General features: G+C 39.8%; 1 protein-coding gene across 2 annotated transcripts in view; it reads right to left on the bottom strand.

Annotated features, from left to right (window-relative positions):
- Window positions 1-25027, bottom strand: part of LOC126969409 (Fanconi anemia group I protein homolog) — a 45790-nt gene that overhangs the window by 13309 nt on the left and 7454 nt on the right. The window contains exons 8-19 of one of the 2 annotated variants that reach the window (XM_050814808.1): window positions 24624-24751; window positions 23807-24021; window positions 22733-22934; window positions 20513-20686; window positions 14548-14651; window positions 13472-13629; window positions 11991-12164; window positions 9434-9616; window positions 8059-8267; window positions 6363-6539; window positions 4804-4931; window positions 4142-4335 (exon numbers count right to left, since the gene is read on the bottom strand). In XM_050814808.1, the coding sequence (XP_050670765.1) occupies window positions 4142-4335; window positions 4804-4931; window positions 6363-6539; window positions 8059-8267; window positions 9434-9616; window positions 11991-12164; window positions 13472-13629; window positions 14548-14651; window positions 20513-20686; window positions 22733-22934; window positions 23807-24021; window positions 24624-24751 (2046 nt within the window). Of the gene's footprint in view, window positions 1-4141; window positions 4336-4803; window positions 4932-6362; window positions 6540-8058; window positions 8268-9433; window positions 9617-11990; window positions 12540-13471; window positions 13630-14547; window positions 14652-20512; window positions 20687-22732; window positions 22935-23806; window positions 24022-24623; window positions 24752-25027 lie in introns of those variants that run through there. The other variant, XM_050814809.1, reaches the window with a different exon arrangement.

Below are 25027 nucleotides of genomic sequence, written 5' to 3'. Positions count from 1 at the left end.
GTATCTGAACCGATTAACCCTTTCTAGTACATCTCCGTCGAGAAATACCGCTGGAATCGTCTCCGGACCACTGCCCGAACGGAACACCATCGTAACTGTTTTCTTAACATTATACTTAAGGCCATGTTCTGTGGCGTAACGCTCACATGTTGCTACAAGTTTACGAAGCCTCCTGATTGAGGGGCTGAGAAGCACCATGTCACCTGCATAGCTGAAATTATTCATGCATTTGGACCCTATGTGACAACCGACCTTGGTGCTCCTCAGCTCCGCAATGAGGTCGTTCACGTACAGGCTAAAGTGGTCCGGAGAGGTCAATCCACCCTGACGAACACCGCATTCTAGCATGTACTCACTAGATGTCGCGTCGCCCCATCTTACACTGTTAGTTTGGTTTCCGTACCAATACCTCAACAGATTCACCGTTTTTTTAGGCACATTAGTGGCGTCCAGTTTCTCCCAAAGTAAATTATAATTTACAAGGTCAAAAGCACGACTTAAGTCCAGAAAACAGGCGTAGACCGACGTACCTCTGCTGACGTAGTGCTTTACGGTTGCCTTTAAACTAAAAATCGCAGAATCTGTCGAAAGCCCTGGACAGAAACCAAACTGTGCGTCATTCAACTTAATATTTTCATTTACACTTGGATGTATCAACCTTTCCAGTATCTTACCTAATACTGTGCCTAACGAGATCGGTCTATAGTTCTTAAGACTGGAAAGGTCACCGGTTTTATTCTTTGGTATTGGAACCACCACAGTTTTCATAAGTTGTTTTGGCAGGTAGCCAAAATTTATGCAGGCATTGTATAAGGTGGCTAAAGTCTCATATATTGCCTCCCCCGCATACAAAACATGTTCTAAACTTAAACCGTCTATTCCTGGAGATTTACCCCTTTTCATTTTAAGTACTACTGTAGCCACGTCATCAGCAGTAAGATTTACATTGTCAGTTACATCTGTCTTTGTTAAATTAAGCATACATGTAGCACGTGCTGGCAACGGATTGACCCGAAAGTGGTGTGAAAATAAGTCGGCAATCTTTTCTCTGTCGCTGACGCCTTCCACGGTCACCGGAACACTCGTTTTATACTTTAAAGAGGTCGTGGTACGCCAAAATTTAATAAAATTATTGTCGGATCTGTGTACTGCTAAAACATCCAATTTTATTTTGTCCTCATTATTCTGACACCACTACAGTTTATTTTTAAAAGCCTTACGGCTTGCAATCATGTTGTCGTACAAATCACCAGTACTAGGCCGACCACAGCAACACCACCACTCGTAATACATTTTTGCCTTTTGATGAAAATCCCTTACGTGGTAGTTCCAACCAAAAATTTTCTTTGGCTTCCTCAGTGCACCATTCAAAGCGGCTGCGCTATTTCTAGCACCAGTCTGTAGAATATTTACAAGTTCGTCATAAAAATCATCAATTAAATATAAATGTTCATTACAATTATTAAAACTTAAACAATTATTACAATGACTAGAAATACACAAACTTAAGGAACTTAACTTACCACAGCAGAACGTTTTATATGCGTCGATTTGATCCTCCTATCTATGACCCCACTTAATTCCTTGTAAGGAGTCCACATTGCTTAAACAAACTTTTCTAATTACCGTATCCAATTCACAAGTGATAACCATCGGCAGATGATCCGACCAATAAACACTGTATTCCACGTGCACAGATCTAACAGTGTCGCGTGCAGCACTCGTTACCACACAATGGTCAAGCCATCTTTTGGTGCCATGCGCGTCACTTAGATATGTATGTGTATCAGCAGGCATCAATTCTTTATCCACACATAATAAGGAATGTTCCGAACAAAATGACTTGAGTTCATTACCAAATCTAGCTCCCGGATGAGCGTTGAAATCTCCGAGCACGTACACGGCCTCAGCGTTATTGTCGTCAATTAACGCAGCCATACTGGCCAGGCAATCCGTGAACGCGACCAGGTTTTCTTCAGAGTCAGTTGGTATGTAAACGCACATAATCAAAACTTGACGGCAATCTAAATTTACTTTAATAGCAGCCAATCTATCGCTCGCGCAGTCTATTATAGTCACATTCGAAAACATCGATTTTCTCCAGAGAATAGCCAAGCCTCCATATGGACGCCCCTTTAGAACTCCAGAAGACGTATCCACCGAGGATTGAGCAAAGCACGCGAACTCACCATTTATTTCATTGGCAAAGCCAAGATCATGGGGTAAAAGCCATGTCTCTTGTAATGCCAAAATATCGGCGAAACGACACAATGATCTTACTTGCTCGATAGATCTTTTTACAATCCTGCAATTGAACGTGACCATTTTACTTAATTTTTTAGCTCTGTTCATTATGAGGTTGTATATAGATTGCGGGATTTCTACGTTGTCGGTACCGACGGTATGCTAGTCCAGCGGGCCAAAAGTTAGTATCCAGAAACGTGTTTATTTTACTCGTCGGTATTGTTATATTAAATGAGTTGAAAGATGTTTCCTTTAAGTGTTTGAGCATCTCAATTTCACTGCATTGTTCGCCTCTCTCTCTAATATGGTCAATAATATCAGCTACCGAGACGGACTTCATAACTCTAGAGACGTAAATACAACATTGTGATTCAACTACGCGAATCTTGCCCGTTGTTTCTAGTGTTCCTCGCAAATTATTAAAATATTTGCGTTTTTTATTCCTTACTAGGGTAAACTCGTCATCGTCACTCGATTTCACCTTTAAAACACTCTGAACATGCACACCATTATCACCCGGCGGCGTATTTTGTATACGGGTGACTTTCGCCCGTGTACGGGCCGGCTTGTGTACAATATCTCTGTAAGTTGGCGTAAATACCGTCTCAGCTGGCAACGACGGACTCGGACACACTACGTTTGTATTTGGTACAGGGACACGCGGTAGCGATTTTGGGTGTACGGGTGTTGTATGTTTGTTTTCCTCGGTTCTCTTAGATAATTGTTTCTCAAAGGAGTTGCGCAATTCGACGAGTTCCGCACTCATTCTCGTTTGAAACTCGGACAATTCTGTCTTCATAATCGTCATATCTTTTAAAAGTCGAGTTATATCGACGTAGTCAAATGAAACCGGTGGTAATCGGTTCAAGTCTCTAGCCACAAAAGTCGGTTGCACATCAGGGTCCACTTCCTTCAATAACTTAATAGTGTCTCTTATGTTCCGTTTCTTCTTGTCGTCACCTTTTCTATGTACAATTCTTACTTTGTCACCACACGACTGATACAAAATACTCTTCCCAGTTTCAACTTCCGTATCCGTAAAGTTTGTAGCACAAATTTGCACGATGCTCAACTCGTCTAGCAGGTCTAGTTTGTTTTGAATAAACGTTAGGTACTCATTGATTATTACTTGGCCCGCCATATCCTATACATTGGACCAAACGGTGTAAATGGCATTATGAACGTCCGTGCCATGCAACTCGCACTGAGTGACTGATAATGATCGCAATAATTGTGATTAATTACGAAAAGTTAACCTATTTTTTATTTACTTAAATATAAGTTACTTCTATAATAAGAGAAGATGTGAAGAAAGACTTGATTTTATAACATCAGGGATGCTAATAAAGAATTATGTTTAACAAAAAACATATACCTACTACATAATCAATACAAAATTTTATTTATTAATTCTGTTGAGTTTTTTATCGTTAATCACTTCTTTTTCTTTTTTTTTAACTTACACAAGTAAGTCAAAACGTTTCGAGTAATTTAGGTGTATCACTTCACATACATTTTGACCTAAGTGTATAAATTATTTTTCCTTCTAATTTTTTTTTATGAAAATAAGGGACGAGACGAGTAGCACGTTCAATTGATGGTAACTGATACGCCTTGCCCATTACATACACAAATTTCTGAGCGGCACTACAATAATTGCGCTCGTCACCTTGAGACATAAGATGTTAAGTCTCATTTGCCCAGTAATTTCACTAGCTACGGCGCCCTTCAGACCGAAACACAGTAATGCTTACACATTACTGCTTCACGGCAGAAATAGGCGCCGTCGTGGTACCCATAATCTAGCCGGCATCCTGTGCAAAGTAGGCTTCCACTGGTAAAAAGTGGTTCTTTCTATCATTATTTGCAAGAGGTAATTTACAGCACCTATACTTACATTATTGTAGACAGCGCACGCGTCGACCGGAGTCTCCAGCAAGATGGCGGCAGTTTGTGCGAGCGCGGCGGCGTGCTTGCGAGCCGTGACGTCACGCTCCGCGTCGCATTCTGTGTCGACGACGGCGAGCGCCGTGCTCACGTGGGACAGTATCTGCGACATGTTTGCCGATGGACTTGCGTCCGTGTTGCCGGCTGCAACATTGTATAATATTTATAACCGACTTAAAAAGGTAGAGGTTCTCAATTCATTTCCGTCCTGTTCATTATAACGGTTTCCTTATTTTTTTCGCTTATTATACTTATTTTACACCGTGAACGCTTTTGTCTAACTGTGTGGTTACAATATTTTTTTTCAAAAATTGGGAACAAACAAACCATTGATATAATAATAACTAACGTTTCACGTTCATTGTAACGGGTAACTCCCGTCAGCTCATTAGGCTAAGGTGTTTAACTGGTTGTTTAAAAAGCGACTTGAAAAATTGATAAATTGATTAGTAAACTATTTACAGTCTGGAATCCATGAGGAGTTGGAACACCGATAATTTTATAAAGCATGCTTATATTGGGAATGGAGCGACCGCTCTCAGGCTATTAAATAATAAGTTTAATTGTAGAATATTACTTTGTAAACATATTTTTTCGATGAAAGAAACTCACTAATTCCAGCCAAAACACTGTCGACTTTCAACGCGTACTGGTCGCATAGCAACAGTGTGACACACGCCTTGAAAACTTCCACGCAGGCCAGCGCAGTGGCATCGTCAAACTCGCACATCTCTCGAAACCTGCAAGCAATTTTCATTTTTATACTTCAAATTCCAATATTTACAGCAGCTCCTTCTGACTTCTTCTTATCAATTCATTTAAATCCGTCGCACTCCGCGCCCCCCGCCCGGTCCAGCTGCGCACTATGAGCAAAAGTCCGCAGTAAGAGGTGGGACGTTATCGCGAATCCACCACACTCACCCTGATGAAGGATCTCCGAATGATCCGAAACTAGTCGGTACCCACACCGATAAAACGTGAGTAAAGCCGTATTAAAAATATATTAATAATGACGAAAGTTTTAATAATTTAATTCTCCTTATCAATTAAGTCACTTGCACTTAGGTTCAGGTTAACTTTGATAGTATAAGAAATAAAATAAAACACCGGGCTCTTTTCGATAGCAAAATACTTGCAAACCAACATTGGGTATATTACAAAGTATTTTTGAAGGACTTATTTCAATTTATGGAACACAATTTTTAGTAAAAATCAGCCTATTTAAATCAGTGATAATATACCACTCTTCTGGTAAAAGCTTTTGAGTTTATGTATAAACATAAATAATATAAATCAGTTTTAATACTCAGTTTTAATTCACATTTGATTCTTATCTTATTTCTATTTTATAGACTACACCGGCTTCATCTCTTTGCTTTTTGGCATTGGCCTCCTGCTATTCCCTCCATGCTCTTCTATCTCTCGCAGTCCTTGAACAGAGCTTCCCACATACAGCATTTATGTCATCTCATCATGGTTTTAATTGCCTGCCTATCTTTATATCCCCATCTTTTGGGATACATTAAATTAATGTATCACTAGGCACTATAAATAAGTAATGTAACAAATGTCATTCTTACAGCCAGCCTCTTTCATTTAATTGTTACACGGCCCGACACGGCTCCTATAGTCCTATAGATATAATACTTACGAACTCAGGTAACGTGCAAGAACCATTGAAATAAGCCCTTCAAGACCTCATCTGTTGTTTAATTGAAGTTCTTATAAATAAAAATAGCTGTTTTGTGGTTTTATGACACCATGATGCAAGTGAAACTTTGTTTCATCATCATCAGTAACAACCGAAAGAAAAAAAAAACAAATGCATTAGTATTAAAAAATATTGGCCACGGGTGTGGGGTACCTACTCTCCCCTCGGGAACCAGAGCTTAAATCTGGCGCCTTAGACCGCTGCCAAACTGAATTGAAAACAGTAGTTGAATTTAATAATACAACTTCACCCCTACCGCGTAGTACCGCGGTGGATTGTAACGCGACATGCGATAGATTGGCGAAATAATTTGAGGCGTTGTAATAAAAGTTTCACTTTAATATAATTCTCTCCTTATTATTTTGTTTTTTTGAACAATAGGCGCAATTTTTATAAATAAAATATATATATCGAAATTATTGATATTACAACACTAACGAAAACGTTTCGAAAAGCATACCTGCACACACATCTGGTATACAAGAGAGCCGCCATACGATACACGGTGGTCGACACGACTTCTTTATCCAACTTGTCAGTGAGTCCCGCCTGCACGCACCGCAGCGCGAACGTGTGGAAGTCTCTCCGGCCGCGAATCTGGTTGCGTTGTTCCAACGAGGACCACGTCACTTCCTCACTAAAATATTCATAAATCTTAATAATTTATTTCATCGCTTCTGGCATAAATTGATGAGCCTCGCTCGGTTTTTTAAGAATGCACAAAACTTGAACAAAAACAAAACTAATAGGACATCGGGGTTCGAACTGGGGTCTTCTGCTTTCCGGATCACGCAATGGCCCATCTGAGCTATTATAGTCTTGTAAATAGATAGTGGCGAAATTTACCTCTGTATTCTAATGTTATTGTAGCTGTTTCTCATTAAAACACTGATAAAACTATATTTTTTAAAATTGAAACCTAGCTAGATCGATTTATCGCCACCGAAACTAAAAAAATTCATTAAAATTTTTGGAGCCGATTCCGAGATTCAGAATATATATACAAGAATTGCTCGTTTAAAGAAATAAGGTATCAGGGGTGGCCCAACCTTGATTAGGTATATCTAAGGTCTACTGTCTTCAAACGAAACCCATTGTACCAACACGGAGTTAATCCAAATACTAATTACATACATTATGAAATTTGCTATGAAACAGTATAGTTATTCATAATTTTATTAAAAGAGAATTTTGTTAATACATATTCCTCAGTTGTATGACATATTTGACGTTTTGATTGACAGTTCTATAGCAAAATAATTGTTGAGGTGAAGCTTGGTAGTCGAATCAAACGTGCCACTGGCTGAGTTGTGTCGCCCCTTCCACAGAAGCGACAATAGGAAGAATAGAAGTGTTTTTTTTTTTTTATGAAAATACGGGACGAGACGAGTAGGACGTTCCCAATACAATGCAGTGCCGCTCAGGATTCTTAAAAAACTTAAAATTTCTGAGCGGCACGACAATTGCGCTCGTCACCTTGAGACATAAGATATTAAGTCTCATTTGCCCAGTAATTTCCTATATTGAAGAAAATGTAATGCTGCTTAGGTACTGAAGCATACATATAATAATATAATTTACCTGTTTGTTATTTATAATAATTAAATATATATAAATTAAGTATTTGTAATTTTAAATTCCTGTAAATAGTTTTTGTAATATCTGTTAAAAAAACGTGTTATTACTGTTATTACTTGTGTTTCTAGGTTTTAATGTACACTGGAAACATACAACTGTAATAATTATGATAATAAAGAAATTTCAAATATAAAAAAAAGTAATTTCACTAGCTACGGCGCCCTTCAGAACGAAAAACAGCAATATTTACACATAACTGCTTCACGGCAGAAATACGCGCCGTTGTGGTACCCATAATCTAGCCGGCTTTTTGTGTCAACATTTTTTTAAATTACAGATAATATTTTCTCAAATCAATGTGAATCTGTCTTAGTCTGGAAACTAAAAAATGATTTTGGGAAATCATACTAAGTAAAGCAATATATTCATTCACCTCAGAACAATTAAAACATAGGCATGTACACAATTAATCCTAGATAGATTTTATCGTTTAATACTTCCAGTATTTCTGCTCGTTCAAACGTTCTCCCGTCACCTATTCTAAAACTACCCGCATTTTAGTCTACTAAAACATTTACCTGTACAATAATTCCATCAGCCGTAAACAAAACCTCATATCCCACAAGCACGGCAACGGTTTGAAAGGCGCGGCCCGGTCTTTCAGCAGGTTTGATAATTTATTAGGCTTTCCTTTCTCCTTCTGTGATTTCTGGCTTCTCTGAGATTTCACTGTCTCGCGAGTTTCGTTCAAAGATTTGTTGACTTTTTTGCCTGCTTTCGGGGAGGCCTGTAAGTGATTTATAAGTTCTCTGCAGACTTTCATATTGTATTTATTGGTAAAAAAATTGAAATATAGCACTAGCAAGCAGAATTAAGCCATAGCACACTGTTACTAATCTCCTATTGGCTTTGGTCGTTATAGACTGTAAAAATTACAATTACAATAACATTTTCACACAAACAAATAACAAATTGATGAGAATGAAAATATTAGAAGTATGGTACGAGAGACAACCCATTGTAAATGTCGAAACGATCGAAAAGTCAACCGGTGAAAAATATTTATATATTATAGGTTGTAGATATGTGTAGATGCAGATCTACTCATATACACATCCTGAGAGTTCAAATCAAATCAAATCAAATATTTTATTGCAAGTCACATTTTACAATAGTAATAGGGTGTTACATTAATGGGTAGACAATAATATCTGACGCCCTGCAAGGGCACAGCAATGTTATACATAAAATAAATAAGTCTTATACATTTTATACATTCTTATGATATTAAAAATACAGACCATATTATAACTAATTCTCACACTTAGTGTAATTAAAAAATTCAGGTAAATCGTAGAAGCATTTTGAAACTAAGAAATTTTTAAGATGTCTTTTAAATAGGGAAGGCTTCTCTTTATTTTTAATATCGTTTGGGATGTGATTATAAATTTTTATTGCCATGTGGTGAGGGCTCGATGACACTAATGACATACTTGTTTGGGGAATTTTTAATTTGTTTAAATTTCTATTATTTCGCTTGTTATTTGGTAGTGTTGAGTATAAGTCCGAATGTTTTTAACAAATTTACATGCTTCTAGGATATAAATTGAAGTTAAACAAGACATATCAAGATTTATGATCGATACGTCACTCACACGGTTGGCTCAGTGACGAGCGCTCGGACTGAACCCGAGAGGTCGCGGGTTCGAGTCCCGCATCGTTTACATTTTATTGACAAACTTAATTTACCTCAAAATTAGAATATACTCTCAACTTAATAGCTGGCAACGCATTTCTTGACCCCTGGTGTTGCTGATGTCCACGGGCAGTTGCTTCACAACATTCCATCACGTGACCCGATTGCCCGTTTGCCCCCTCCACACAAACAATAAAATGCTTTTAATTCTACGGCATTTATTCTGCTTTTATAATTACTAAAGATTTTGTTGATACCTTAGAGTTATCCAACAGCTGTGTGTAAGCCTTGTACAGTTTATACACGGAATTAGCGAACGCTGTGTGCGGGGTCCACTGCATTACCCTGTGAGCGATCAAACTCTCGTAGCACTGCAACGCCTGCTGAACTTTGATACACTTCGCTTTGGATTCCGGTGTTATGTCTGATAAGCCGTCTATCTGGAATAAATTTAGTAATATTACCAACAGTCAACTACTAGTAAGAGGAAGTTTTAATTACAATTTGTAACGAGTCACGTGAAGTGAGCCTCGGGTATCTTTTATTTTTTATGAAAATACGGGACGAGACGAGCAGGACGTTCAGATGATGGTAATTGATACGCCCTGCCCATTACAATGCAGTGCCGCTCAGGATTCTTGAAAAGCCCAAAAATTTTGAGCAGCACTACAATTGCGCTCGTCACCTTGAGACATAAGATGTTAAGTCTCGTTTGCCCAGTAATTTCACTAGCTACGGCGCCCTTCAGACCGAAACACAGTAATGTTTACACATTACTGCTTCACGGCAGAAATAGGCGCCGTTGTGGTACCCATAATCTAGCCGGCATCCTGTGCAGAGGAGTCTCCCACTGGCTTAGGCTTCCAATGACTTCATAACTGTTACCCGTAACCGTCTAATCTTCGCCGCTTGAAGCTAATATTAAATAGCTAAACAGTGATTTGTCAAAAGTTTCATATAAAGTTCAAATATGGTATCTGAGGTGGCGCTAGTGTAGCGATGTGAAGTATGAGGCGAGCAATGGACAGGAGAGAGGTGGCGAAGGGTATATATATATATATATATATATATATAAAATTAATTATTCTGCAGTTAAAGTGTTTTTATATAATTACAAGAGTACTCTCTCTATTTGAATGATAAACGTTATAATTGTTAAAATCTGTAGTATAGTGATTTCTGTTCAAATACTTTTTATTTTGGAATAGGAGGACAAACGAGCGTACGGGTCACCTGGTGTTAAGTGATCACCGCCGCCCACATTCTCTTGCAACACCAGAGGAATCACAGGAGCGTTGCCGGCCTTTAAGGAAGGTGTACGCGCTTTTTTTGAAGGTACCCATGTCGTATCGTCCCAGAAACACCGCACAAGGAAGCTCATTCCACGGCTTTGTAGTACGTGGAAGAAAGCTCCTTGAAAACCGCACTGTGGAGGACCGCCACACATCCAGATGGTGAGGATGATATCCTTATTTGTGGCGTGTCGTGTGAAGGTGGAATTATTTTTATAGTAAAGCATGATTAGTCGTTTTATTTTATTTAAAAAAATTATAGGCGAAACAAACTCAACCGATTTTCAATGCTTCAGTACAAAACGACAAAAATTTATTTTGCGAACGCCTCAAGAAACTCATCGGTAATTCTCGTAATACAAAGAAGCGGCACCTCATATCGGTGTCGCTGTTGCCACTAGGGCTGTCTCCAGTGCATCATTAAAAAAGCAAATAGTTTTCATCATCGCCGTAAATTATCACTATAACACAGTGGGATTTTTTAATTATTTTTATCTACACCCATGCTTTAAATCCTCTATTAAAGATTCTGAAACAGTTAGCCAGTTATTAAAACACCCAATGTTCTAATAACCATTACATGATCCAAACGAGTGTTGTAATGTTGTACTGAATTTCAATTATTCAATTATTTATTTATATATTCAAGTGAATTTTAATTATTGCACTATACAAAATGTAAATTACTACTAAAATAAATAATTCTTTCATTAATACTTAGATTATTTGTATATAATCAGTAATGGATGGTTACTACTAGGACTGGCTGTTTAAATGTTAACAGTTTCAGAATCTTTTAGAGGATTCATATTCTGGGTGTAGATAAAGTCTTGTATGCAACTGTTAATAATTAGGTATTAAAACACTCATGTGATACTATTATTACACTCGGCTTCGCCTCGTGTGATAAATCCACATTCGTGTTTTAATACCCCTTATTACACAACAGTTGCATAAATAACTATTACAGATTGGGAATGGAGCGATCGCCCTCAGGCTAATTAATAAGCCCGAAACATGTCCGAGGCATAGATTTTCGAATGGGTGGTGGTAGTGTTTGACATTCAATAAGTGATTTTAAATCGTAGTTTGAAGAAAAATATTTGAATTTTAATATAACCTCCCGATTAAAGATATCTAATATATAAAATTCTCGTGTCATGGTGTTAAACTTTGAACTCCTCCGAAACGGCTTGACCGATTCTCACGAAATTTTGAGTGCATATTCGGTAGGTCTGAGAATCGGACAACATCTATTTTTCATCCCCCTAAATGTTAAGAGTGGTCCACACAATTTTATTTTTATTTTTTTTTTTAATTTTTATTTAAATTTTATCATGAGTCAGCATTAAAAAATACATACAACTCCAAATTTTCACCCATCTACGATCAACAGTTACTTTTCTTTCGCGATTTTAATATCGGCAATACAACGTTTGCTGGGTCAGCTAGTATTTATATAAATAAAATCATTATACGTTTATATATATATTTTAAACTACAACAATACCGAACTACTAACCCCATCAATATTCAACAACGTCTCACAGTCGCAAAATCTATCCAAGATACAGTTGAGCTTAGTCTTAAGATAACCAGTGGAGTTGTCGAGCTGGCTGGAGAGGATATCGTCAGACTCGTTCTCGGATGGCTGCAGGTGTTGAGCGATGCCGTACAACAAATAACCAATTGGCTCCTGAAAGAAAAATACGTTTTATATTGCCGTAAGGATACTATACAACTGACATTATCATGTTCAATTCCCGGTTCTGTCAGGCAAATACTTAAAAATCTATGAATTAGATTGTTTTTTAAATTAATATAAAGTCTTCCTTCAGTAAAATGTTAAGCTTACAATATTTAAGCCCATTCGTGTGGCATTGCCATGGGACGCCCTGTGTATAAGTAACATTGTATTAATATAGAAGCACATTTTTTTATCCACGCGTTTCGTTAGCTTTACAGTCAACATTATCACGGGCGAAAGCTGTTTATTTTCTTTTTTTCATCACCAGCTCTGCTGATATAAGACTTAAATTAATTTCCTCATTAGAACAAACAATTGTGTGATTGATACTAAACAATATTTGAAGTTAATGATCACTTTATTAATGCAATCTTAATATAATTGTAAAATGATAAAAAAATATTAAAAGATGTGTTTCTTGCCATTTCCCATTAAACCCAAAATTTTCCCAAGTGCTGTTAAATGGTAAGATGTACATCTTTAACTATTAAAAGTTATTGCTTACTTGAATAAAAAATCTTTTGATTTTGTGTGTTCAGTTCACCCACGATCATGCAATTTAAATTCTTAATATATGGCCATAACCATAGAAATTTCTAGTTCAAATTCAAATTCAAATATTTTTATTCAAAATATGATGTGACATCATTTATTGAAAGTCAAAAAAACTGGGTGGTCCATTCCAAAATGAATGCCTCAGACGGGCTTTTTTTTTCCATTGAATAAATATGTTTACAAAGTAATATTGTACAATTAAACTTATTATTTAATAGCATGAGGGCGGTCACTCCATTCCCAATCTGAGGTATCATTAAGAAAGTCATTTATGTTATAGTAACCTTTACCACACAAACGTTTTTTAACAATTCTTTTGAATAACGTTATACTTTTGTTTGAACATTTTCTGGGATCTTGTTGTAAAAGCATATACATCGCCCCACAAAAGACTTACTAACTCAACTTAGCCGAGTAGTAGGCATCATAAGTTTATGTCTGTTCCTGGTGTTAACATTATGGTTATGACAGTTTCTAGCAAATTCACTTGCTTTACACAAATGACTATGAACATACATTACATTATCAAGAATATATTGAGAAGCAACAGTAAAGATGTTAATTTCTTTGATTTTGCTCTCAATGATTCTTTAGGACCTAGGTTATAAATAGCGCGAATAGCCCTCTTCTGCAGCACAAATATTGTATTAATATCGGCAGCGTTGCCCCATAGCAATATACCTGAGTAAAATAATACTTACATTGAGAGTGGCACCAATAAGGCTGGTCTGTACAATGTTCTCCCACAACAACGGAATAGGCTCAGCATCTTCAGATACATACTTACTCAGGTGATCGTAGAACAATTCGAGTAACGTCTCCTGTAATGCCGGCTTCTCTTTCGAGCAGTCATACATTTCTGGTGAAAATATTGACCACTGTTTAATTTATTGTTCACTGGCGGAAACACTAACTACATCAAAATACAAGATCACAATCAGCAAATTTAATTATCGAATATGCAAACTTACATTTTATTCATATAACCTGTATAGCCGAGTGGTTAGCGATCCTACCTACAAAGCTAGAGGTCCCGGGTTCGCATCCCGGTAGGAGCAAGCATTTATATGATGAATATGGATGTTTGTTTCCGAGTCATGGATGTTTAAATGTATTTATGTATGTATAAGTAAGTATATTGTATTAAATATATCATTGTCTTGTAACCCACAACACAGGCTATATAGGCTTAACTTAGGGCAAAATATTAGTGTAAAAAGTGTATCAATATTATATTCATAATCATTAACAGCCGGAGGACATCCACTGCTGGACAAAGGCCTCCCCCAAAGATTTCCACGACGGTCCGGCGCTGCCCTCATCCAACATGTTCCAGGGATCTTGGCCAGATCGTAGTCTTTCGGTACGTGGTTGCCATTCGAGGACTTTACTGCCCCAAAGGCCATCTGTCCGTCGAACTATGTGCCCTGACCACTGCCACTTCAGTTTCGCAATCATTTGGACTATGTCGGTAACTTTGGTTCTCCTACGGATTTCAGGCGTTCGTCTGCTGCCCGATTTTCAAGGAACTTTCTTCCAGGTACAACCAAACTATTAAATTCCTTGTGCGGTGTTTTCAGCATAATACAATATGGGAACCTACAAAAAAATCGCGCACACTTTTCTTAATGTCCAACAAAACCCTTGTCATTTCTATGGTGTTGCAAATGAATATCGGCGGTGGTGATCACTTAACATCATATAACCTGTACGTAAGTTTGTCCTCCCTTCCATTGAAATAGTATATACAGTAAATAAAGTGAAAAAATAATCTTACTGCTGTATAACAGTTGTTTGACACTAGCGTCCTGCACCAGACATCTCCGCAGTATGGACACCACCTCCAGGCAAATTGTTTCATTTTTTATTCGTGATGTGATCCTTAAATTATAATATAAGTCTTAAAATAAAGTAAAGACACTGAATGAATTTACATATAAGGTAAAAATTATGGGTGAAATTGTTAAATGATTATGGTAGTTTTCCAATAACGGAGCATAATGCGACTCAGTTGAAACGTGAATTTACCAGTGGGAGGCTCCTTTGCACAGGACGCCGGCTAGATTATGGGTACCACAACGGCGCCTATTTCTGCCGTGGGGCAGTAATGTATAACATTATTGTGTTTCGGTCTGAAGGGTGCCGTAGCTTGTGAAATTACTGGGCAAATGAGACTTAACAACAAGTTGAAGATCGCAATTGTAGTGCCGCTAGGAATTTTTAGGTTTTACAAGAATCCTGAGCGGCACTGCATTGTTGGCAGGGCGTATCAATTACCATAAGGTGAAAGTCCAGCTAGTCTAGTCCCTTATTGTCCAAAAAAACCGGATAGTGCGCTAAATTCTGTGCTGAAAAAATATTTGGTAAATGTAATGTTTGTATCATCACCCATAATTTGTTTTTTTACAAAGTCTGAATTAAGATTTATTATTTCTAAAAAACTACGACGAAACGAAAGCTTTAAATTCATTTTTAACAATATTACTGTCGATATAATATAAATAAAATTTCAATGAATGCCAACTTAAACAGAAAACACTTGTTAATTTTCAGCCAGTGAGTTGGTATCTATTGCACGCACTATCCGAAAGCTCAAAGCAGTACTTTTGAGAGTGCTCTATTGTGCGAAGCGTCGCTGTAGTTGGAACATTCAAAGTTGAACATTATGCCCGAATAGGATGTAAATACTATTTAATAAGAGGCGGTAGGCAGTCGCCTAAGTAAAAATTGAAATTTAGTTTAGTATGAAATCTGCAATCATTTGACATAAGTTTGAAAAAGTAATTACAAAATTATGGCGACGAAGTATAATCCAGCTAAGCTTGAAAGCGAACAGTTGCTTAAGACTATCTCCGTTTTTTATTACAAAATTATATCCGTCATCTGTCAATCTATAAATGTCTGCATGTTTCATACAATCTGATATAATCGCTTTTTTCTTAGAGAGTTTCGCTAGGGTGATTTTTTTTTATGGAATAGGAGGACAAACGAGCGTACGGGTCACCTGTTGTTAAGTGATCACCGCCGCCCACCATCTCTTGCAACACCAGAGGAATCACAGGAGTGTTGCCGGCCTTTAAGGAAGGTGTACGCGCTTTTTTTGAAGGTACCCATGTCGTATCGTCCCGGAAACACCGCACAAGGGAAGTTTATTCCACAGCTTTGTAGTCCGTGGAAGAAAGCTCCTTGAAAACCGCACTGTGGAGGACCGCCACACATCCAGATGGTGGGGATGATATCCTAATTTGTGGCGTGTCGTGCGAAGGTGGAATTCGGCTTATGCCGCATAATGAGCTTTAGTGCTGTAATTGGAAAACTACAAATGTCTGAGGCTGATGAGCACAATGAGAATTTTGAAAGAATCTTGAACAGCACTGACATAACACATATAAGAATAAAACTTAAAAATTTGTTATGTTATTAAAGTGATAACCCTCACATCTGGGATTAATTATACAGATAAAACTGACAACAAAATTTTATGAACGATCCGGGACTAGAACCCGCAACCTCTCGCGTTCCGTGCGAGCGCTCTTTCCAACTGAGTCAACCGTTCGAGTGACGTATCGTCACAAATAATGTACGCTTTGTTCACCTCTCAGGTTGTGGCTTCATCTACAGTTAATAAACTGCTCAACCCCAAAATTTGCATATTAGGACTTGAGATGTCGCTCTTGCTAATCTACACAATTTGTTATGTTTTTAAAGTGATAAACCTCACTTTTGGGATTAATTACACAAACAAAACTGAAAACAAAAGGAGAGGTCGCGGGTTCGAGCCCTGGATCGTTCATAAAATTTTGTTATAAATTTTATTTGTGGCATTAATCCCAGATGTGAGGGTTATCACTTTAATAACATAACAATTTTTAAGTTTTATTCTTATATATATCCTGAGACATGTGTAGTTTTCCAATTACAGCACTAAAGCGCATTATGCGGCATAATACGAAGATTTGAGTTTTCTTTGAGTCTCGTGCCAGATTTTGGCGAGACAACACGTCCTGAGGATGCCTCGTGTAGAGGCGAAACACGTGTCGAATTGTTTAATGACAAATATTGGCGGAATGAACACTAAAGAAAACTCAAATCATTTGTAATAATTATGGATTTCCGCAAAGTAACGCCTACATCAATAAATTTTCAACATAATCAGCCTAGCGAAACTTTCTAAGAAAAAAGCGAGTGTATCAGGTTTTTTTTTTTTTTTTTTTTTATGGAATAGGAGGACAAACGAGCGTACGGGTCACCTGGTGTTAAGTGATCACCGCCTCCTTTCGCCGCACATTCTCTTGCAACACCAGAGGAATCACAAGAGCGTTGCCGGCCTTTAAGGAAGGTGTACGCGCTTTTTTTGAAGGTACCCATGTCGTATCGTCCCCGAAGCACCGCACAAGGAAGCTCATTCCACAGCTTTGTAGAACGAGGGAGAAAGCTTCTTGAAAACCGCACTGTGGAGGACCGCCACACATCCAGATGGTGGGGATGATATCCTAACTTGTGGCGTGTCGTGCGATGGTGAAATTCGGCGGCAGGAATCAGGTTAAACAGCTCTTCGGAACACTCCCCGTGATAAATGCGGTAGAAGACACACAATGAAGCGACGTCTCTACGCAACGCCAAGTGATCCAGCCGTTCACAGAGCACTGAGTCCCCGACAATTCGAGCTGCTCTACGTTGCACGCGGTCAAATGGATCGAGCAGATACTGGGGTGCACCAGACCAGAGATGACAGCAATACTCCATGTGTGGCCGGACCTGCGCTTTGTAGAGCGCTAGAATGTGGGCCGGCTTGAAGTATTGCCGTGCTCTATTGATGACGCCCAGCTTCTTCGAAGCCAATTTGGCTTTGCCCTCCAGATGGCCACGGAATTGGCAATCGCTCGAGATTTCGAGACCCAGTATTCCGATACTAGGCGCGGCTTTAAGAGAAGTGTTCTCGAAGAGCGGTGATACGACAAATGGGGTTTTTTTAGTGGTAAACGCGCAAACTTGAGTCTTCTGGGGGTTAAATTTGACAAGGTTCAATTTACCCCATTCGGCGACCTTCTCGAGAGAGGACTCGATAGAAGACACAAGTTTCTCCCGGCACTGGTCGACGATTTCCCGAGAGAGACCTGCATGGCCCGTGTATACGGCATCACCAGTGCTGTCATCCGCATAGCAATGCATGTTAGAGGTGTCCAACATATCATTGATATGCAGAAGAAACAGCGTAGGAGATAGCACACAGCCTTGGGGCACTCCAGCATTCACGGGCTTCGGGTTCGAGCAATATCCGTTGACAACGACCTGTATGCTACGCCCAGTGAGGAAGCTGGAGGTCCACTTGCACAAGCTCTCGGGAAGCCCAAATGATGGAAGTTTTGAGAGGAGCGCCTTGTGCCATACACGATCAAAGGCCTTCGCTATATCCAGGCTAACTGCCAGGCCTTCCCCCTTGCTTTCAATAGCCGCCGCCCATCTATGTGTTAGGTATACCAGAAGATCACCTGCCGACCGTCCATGGCGAAACCCGTACTGGCAGTCGTTGATCAACTGGTGACCCTCTAGGTATACTAAAAGCTGGTGGCTAATTATGCTCTCCATGATTTTGGAGAGCAGGGAGGTGATAGCAATAGGCCTGTAGTTCGCCGGATCCGAACTGTCTCCTTTTTTTTTTTGGATCGGATGGACAAGGGCTGACTTCCATGAGTCAGGGACTACGCCTTTGGAATAAGAGTGCCGGAATAAACGCGTTAGCACCGGCGTCAACTCAGGGGCACACGTTCTAAGCACGATTGGAGAAATGCCATCCGGCCCGCTCGACTTCCTGACGTCCAACGAAAACAGAGCTCGCCTAACAGTTTTCTGTCTGAACTGTACTTCAGGCATAGAGCTCTGACACCGCGGGATGGTCGGCGGTGTTTTTCCGTTGTCGTCAAGAGTCGAGTTGGAGGCGAAAAGAGCGCACAGGAGCTCGGCTTTCTCTTTTGCCGTATGGGCCAGGGTGTCATTCCTCATGTGCAACGGCGGCATGGACGGTTGGTAGAAGTTACCAAGAGCAGCTTTCGACAACGACCAGAACTTGCGTGTTCCGGTCGGGTAACTGGAAAGCTGCTCGCCGATTTTGACGACGTGCTTAGACTTCGCACGGGCGATTTGCCGCTTAAAAAATCTGGAGGCACAGTTATATTTCCTCTTAAGAACTTTGCAGTTCGGATCCTTTGTGCCCAGCGCCGCAACCCAAGTTCGATACGCCTGTTTTTTGCAGTCAGATGCTGCTTTAACTGACGCATCGAACCAGGGCTGTGATCTGCCACCGATCGGTACTACAGAGCTTGGTATAAAAATATCCATGCCCTGCAGTATCACATCGCCTACTGCAATGGCGCAGGCACTAGGATCATCCGAAGAGAAACAAACCTTGCCCCAAGGGTAGGATGCAAAAAAGGAACGCATCCTATCCCAATCTGCTGACTTGTAGTGCCAAACGCGGCGGGTCGCTGGTGGTCTGCGACGTTGGCGTCGGATAGGCACTACACTCCTGACCAGGCAATGGTCGGACGTTCCAAGAGGGGCGTCGACAAAGACCTGGTAACCATCGGGATGTGTAGTCAGCAGAAGATCTAATAAGGACGGCATGTGGCTATCCACATCCGGGAGCCGCGTTGGCGACTCAACCAATTGGGACAGACCATACGCCAATGCAAAATTATGCACAGATCGCCCTGCGTAGTCTGTGGTACGTGATCCAAGCCATTCGGCATTGTGCCCGTTGAAATCACCCAAGACCACGATTTCAGCGGAGGGGATCTGTGCAAGCACGACGTCAATTGCAGCTTGAACGCAGCCCATGAGATGATCGGTTTCTGCGTTACCATTATGGGACCTGTAGACACACGCATAGATACGGACGCGGTCGTCTAAATCTACGCGGAGCCAGAGAGTAGACAGGTCCCTACCCTCAAAATTGCCGAGACGGCGACAGCAGATATCCTCCCTAACGTACACACATACCCCGGCATGAGGCAAAAAGTTGTGCTCAATTTTGTACCCGGGGTACGTTAAATATGACGTATCGCTAGGTCGAGATATCTGCGTCTCCGTAAGGAAACACAAGGCCGGCTGCGCCGTCTCAAGGTGGTGGTGGACGGCGATTAAATTGGAGTTAATTCCCCTGATATTGCAAAAGTCCACGTTGAGCGTGGAGCGGGGTGCCGTGGTGTTACTGCCTCGTTTGTCCTCGGTCATGCGCGGTTCTGTGCCCACCCCAGAATACGAAGGGCGGCCCGAGCGAGAGTGCTCGGGGAGGGATTCTCCGGCTCTGGTAGAGCTGGTACCCTCCTGGGGTAATATCTTTTTACGGACCGCTCTCATATTTTGTTTGGGGGGGAAGGGATGGCCTCCAGTCCTCGACACTAACCTATGCGAAATATAGCGGCACTAGGCCGCTACTTCACGCCGGTATTCTGTGCGAGTGTGGTAATTAACCCGGACGAGTCTGGCCCGATTGTGCTGACGTCATAAGACGGCAGCGTGACTCTCCCACTTCTAAAAAGCCCTTAGTCGCCTCTTACGACACCCATGGGCCTGGGACTCCCCTATTCTTTTTACGCCCCGGAGAAAGTACAGGGCAAATCAGGTTGTATGAAACGTGCAGTCATTGATAGATTGACAGATGACGGCTATAATTTTGTAATAAACGGAGATAGTCGCAACTTGTGAATACTTTGTGAAAAACTCAAAAGAAAACATCTTACATCCCGCCAGTCTGCGTCGCGTGCAAGTCAACTGTGAGCTGCGTGAGGTACGAGTGACCGCTGTATTGGCCACTACATTCTCCTTGACTGCTGCTCAGTGATGAACCAGATAGCCTCATGTGTTTCAGGACTGTGAGGAACCCGGATACAGAGAGGCAACGATGCTGGGAGTCACTGAAATAAATATATTTTTGAAGTTTAACTACTTTCTTTTGGCAAATTCGTCACCCTGACGTTAGTTGGTCAAATAGACCATTTGTATGATGCTTCAGACTAAATTATGCGGTATAACAATATTTGTTGAAATAACAAACAGATCCTTCATTTTATTTTTTAAATAATTATATTTAAAGTATGGAAGTTGTTCATTTTACTTTAATAGAACTATAGATTTCATTTTTTATAAATAATAAAGACATTGTAAACATATTTTTTTCGATGAAAAAAAAGCCCGCTGAGTTTGTTGTGCCCGTTCTTCTCAGGTCTGAGGCATTCATTTTGGAATGGGTGGTAATGTTGACTTTCAATAAGTGTCGCATCCTATATTGAATAAAAAAAAAAAAATTAGGTTAAAAGCGACATCTGTAGAATGGTTTAGGTACTACAATCCAGTTGCTTATGCCATTCTTCTATCTATTGCCTAATAAATAAGTGAATTGATTAAAATGGATTAGACTAATTACTATTTTAGTCATATTTATGGTTTACGTACATGGTTATAATGTAAATATTATATGCACATTTAATAATTATATTCAAAGAATAAATCTATGAATCAAATTCTTTTCTGATCTTTAGTTTCTATTACCATTATTTTAACTTGAATATAAGGCTCGCCCAGTAAACTTCCTTTTATTTTCACAGGACAATTTTGTGTGTATGTGCCAAACATACACTTACAATATACTTGACAAACCAAGAGTACGAAAGACAAGAAGATCACTAACATACAGCACGATAGAAAAGAAAAGCGAATCTATTGTACTGTAACCGATTTTGATTGACAAGTCGTAAACAATCAGCCACACTTGCCATTAGCTCCTTAATATTTTGAATATTAAAACCATTAGCCAACGCACACACTGACAATGAAATTAAGTCACGCATAATCGGTCAGGTCGTACTAAAACCTCCGAAACTCGATGCATCTTATGGTATAAGTATTATCCCAATCGGTTTAGTAGTTTTCGCAGTATAACCTGTTGTAGTTACGCTGGTATGTTGGCGTAAGAAGAAACTCACTCAACTGTTTAAAATTTTATATTTGGGCACAGGTACACACTATTGTTCGGGACGATTCAACATATCAAGCGCTCGACAAAGAGGATGTAAATACTACCTTATAAGAGGGTAAAAATTTAAATTTAGTTTACTATGAAACGTATTTATTACAGTATGGCGATTGGCGACGAACTAAAATCTGGCTAAGTTTGAAAGCGAACAGTTTCTTAAAACTTAGTGGATTTCAGCTATCTCCGTTTTTTACAAGATTATATCCGTCATCTATCAATGACTGCACGTTTCATACAATCGCGTGAATCGCTTTTTTTTATGGAATAGGAGGACAAACGAGCGTACGGGTCACCTGGTGTTAAGTGATCACCGCCGCCCACATTCTCTTGCAACACCAGAGGAATCACAGGAGCGTTGCCGGCCTTTAAGGAAGGTGTACGCTTTTTTAGAGAGTTTCGCTAGGCTGCGCTCGAGAGGAAGTGCGAGCAATGACCGTCGGCATTGCCATTTAATAAATTACAATTTACAACTTAAGTGATACCATATACTTAATTTTAATTACCACTATGATAGTTGTATAAATCCCAACATAGCTGAAGGGGAAAAAAGGCTGTACAATTATTAGTATACATCCTATTATATCTATCTAGTCTATGGTGCCACACTAGTCAACAAGCGCCATCTAGTGGGAGGCTCCTTTGCGCAGGATTCCGGCTAGATTATGGGTACCACAACGGCGCCTATTTCTGCCGTGAAGCAGTAATGTGTAAGCATTGCTGTGTTTCAGTCTGAACGACGCCGTAGCTAGTAAAATTACTGGGCAAATGAGACTTAGAATCTTATGTCTCAAGGTGAAGAGCGCAGTTGTAGTGTTGCTCAGAATTTCTGGGTATTTCAAGAATCATGCTTATCAATTACCATTAGCTGAACGTCCTGCTCGTCTCCTCCCTTATTATCATAAAAAAGTGATTCTCAGTATTATCTTACCGTGAATAAAGCCCCTTCCGGCACACCATCACTAGCGTATCCCTGGTTCTGGAACTGAACGATATGAGCGGTCTCACGGCCGCGTACACCTGCGCGGCGTGCACGTAGTCACCGGCTGGTTGGCAGCTCTCTAGTATTGTACTCAGCTGAGTACAGCGCTCTATCGACACTGGGGTCAGCTTGCAGAGCATATATAAGCAATCTGAAAATATAATAATATTGACACACTTTTACACAAATTATCTTTTTTTTTTCGAGAAGAGCACGACGTTAAGCTGGTGGTAATTGAAACGTCTTGTTCATTACAATGCACTGCGGCTCAAGATTCTTGAGAAACAAAAAAATCTGAGCGGCACTACAACTGCGCTCTTCACCTTGAGACATAAGATGTTAAGTCTCATTTGCTCAGTAATTTCACTGGCTACTAGTACGACCGCGGACATTCTAATGCTGTCACAGGAGACGTAACGTGGATTTATTGTTTTGAACCCGAAAGAAACAGCAATCATGTGAATGGAAAATGAGAACAGGCCAACAAAAGTATGGCAGGCGAGAAACATCGGTAAAAAAAATGATCGCATTTATGTTACGGACCCGTACCATCTGCACAATTCCACTTGAGTGAAATCAAAAGAGTGTTAATGCCGAGTGGTATTCTACCATTTGTTTACCCAGGGTGTTAAAGTTCGCGAAAGACGACCAAAAAGCCGCTTTCTCCTGCATCATGACGACGCTTCTTCACACACGGCCAACAAAAATAAGTCATTTTTAGCTTCCGAAAAGGTACAACTCGTCACCCATCCTGCAGATAGCCCCGACCTAGCACCCTGTGATTTCTGTATTTTCCCCAAAATCAAAGGTTTCACTTTTACCAATTCCGAAGAGGCAGTGATAGCGTTCAATCAGCACGTAGAAAACATGCCTTCAGATCTGTGGTCCTCCTGTTTTAAAAAATGGCTTGATCGCATGAAAAAATGTTTAAAATGTAAAGGAGAGTATTTTGAAAAGCAATAAACATAATATTTTGGTTATAACATGTTGTTTTATTAAAATATATGAATTTGAATATTCTACCTGAAAACTGTCTATGGGTGGCATCCCCCATCAATTTGTCACTCAGCTGTCCCAGTATATGCTGGGCAGTCTCCGGCTGAGACTTGCACAGCCGGACCAGTATCAATTTCCCGTGCGACCAGCAGGTCGGCGCAACAGCCTTCGTCTTTGAAACGGAGAGGAGAGAAAACGCTAAGTTTATCAAACCTAGTACAGTCAGCTGACGATGGTTTGCGCTGGAAAAAACGATTATTCGTATCAAACTTAACTTTATGGAAATCAATTTACTGTTTTTTTTTTTTATGAAAATTCAGCTGATGGTAATTAATACGCCCTGCCCATTACAATGCAGTGCCGCTCCGGATTCTTCCAAAGCCCAAAAACTCTGAGCGACACAACAATTGCGCTCGTCACCTTGAGACATAAGATGTTAAATCTCATTTGCCCAGTAATTTCACTAGCTACGGCGCCCTTCAGACCGAATCACAGTAATGCTTACACATTACTGCTTCACGGCAGAAATAGGCGTTCTGGTACCCATAATATAGCCGGCATCCTGTGCAAAGGAGCCTCCCACGGGTTAAACAGAATCAATACTAATGAATGGAGAGCCGTATTTTTGCTTCGGTACTACACGAATCTTCTCCTGCAGAAACTACTTACGCTATTATATTGAAAGCCTGTAATTTCATGCCATTTAATAAGTACCTATTTCACAATGGAATTTAATGTAATTTAACATAAATAATTTAAAGTAGTTGGGAAAATAACAGGAGCCCCTATACCATACCATAACATTTCTCAACTGATTTATTCTAATTCTAAGGCATAACCTCACCTCTCAGTAGTAAGTACTTTGAGCACACTAGCAACATTAACATCAGGCGGCAGCACGGACCGAACCCATGACGACTCTTTACTCCTCAACTCATCCAAAGTGCGCTGCTCTATTGCAGACCTTATCACCTGCAATACGGTGATAAAAATAACTTCAATGGAACATGGTAATAATGTTGCTATATTTTATATATTTTTTTATTCAGTTTGTGTTGCCTTATGTGGTTGCTAACTATGGTTCTTATGAGAAAGCTCATGGTCGCTTCAGGGCAATGAAGAGGATTATGCTCATGAAAATAGAGATAAATTTATTAACCAAACTTTATAACTTTCGAATAACGTGCTTTTTTTAAACGCAGGTAAAGAATCTTTAAAAATATCTTCTTCGCCACAGATGGAGTTATA

The sequence above is a fragment of the Leptidea sinapis genome, chromosome 18, assembly GCF_905404315.1.
Source record: "Leptidea sinapis chromosome 18, ilLepSina1.1, whole genome shotgun sequence".
Classification (NCBI taxonomy): Eukaryota; Metazoa; Arthropoda; class Insecta; order Lepidoptera; family Pieridae; genus Leptidea; species Leptidea sinapis.
Note: the sequence above shows the minus strand (reverse complement) of the source record. Positions and strands in the feature narration are given on the sequence as shown.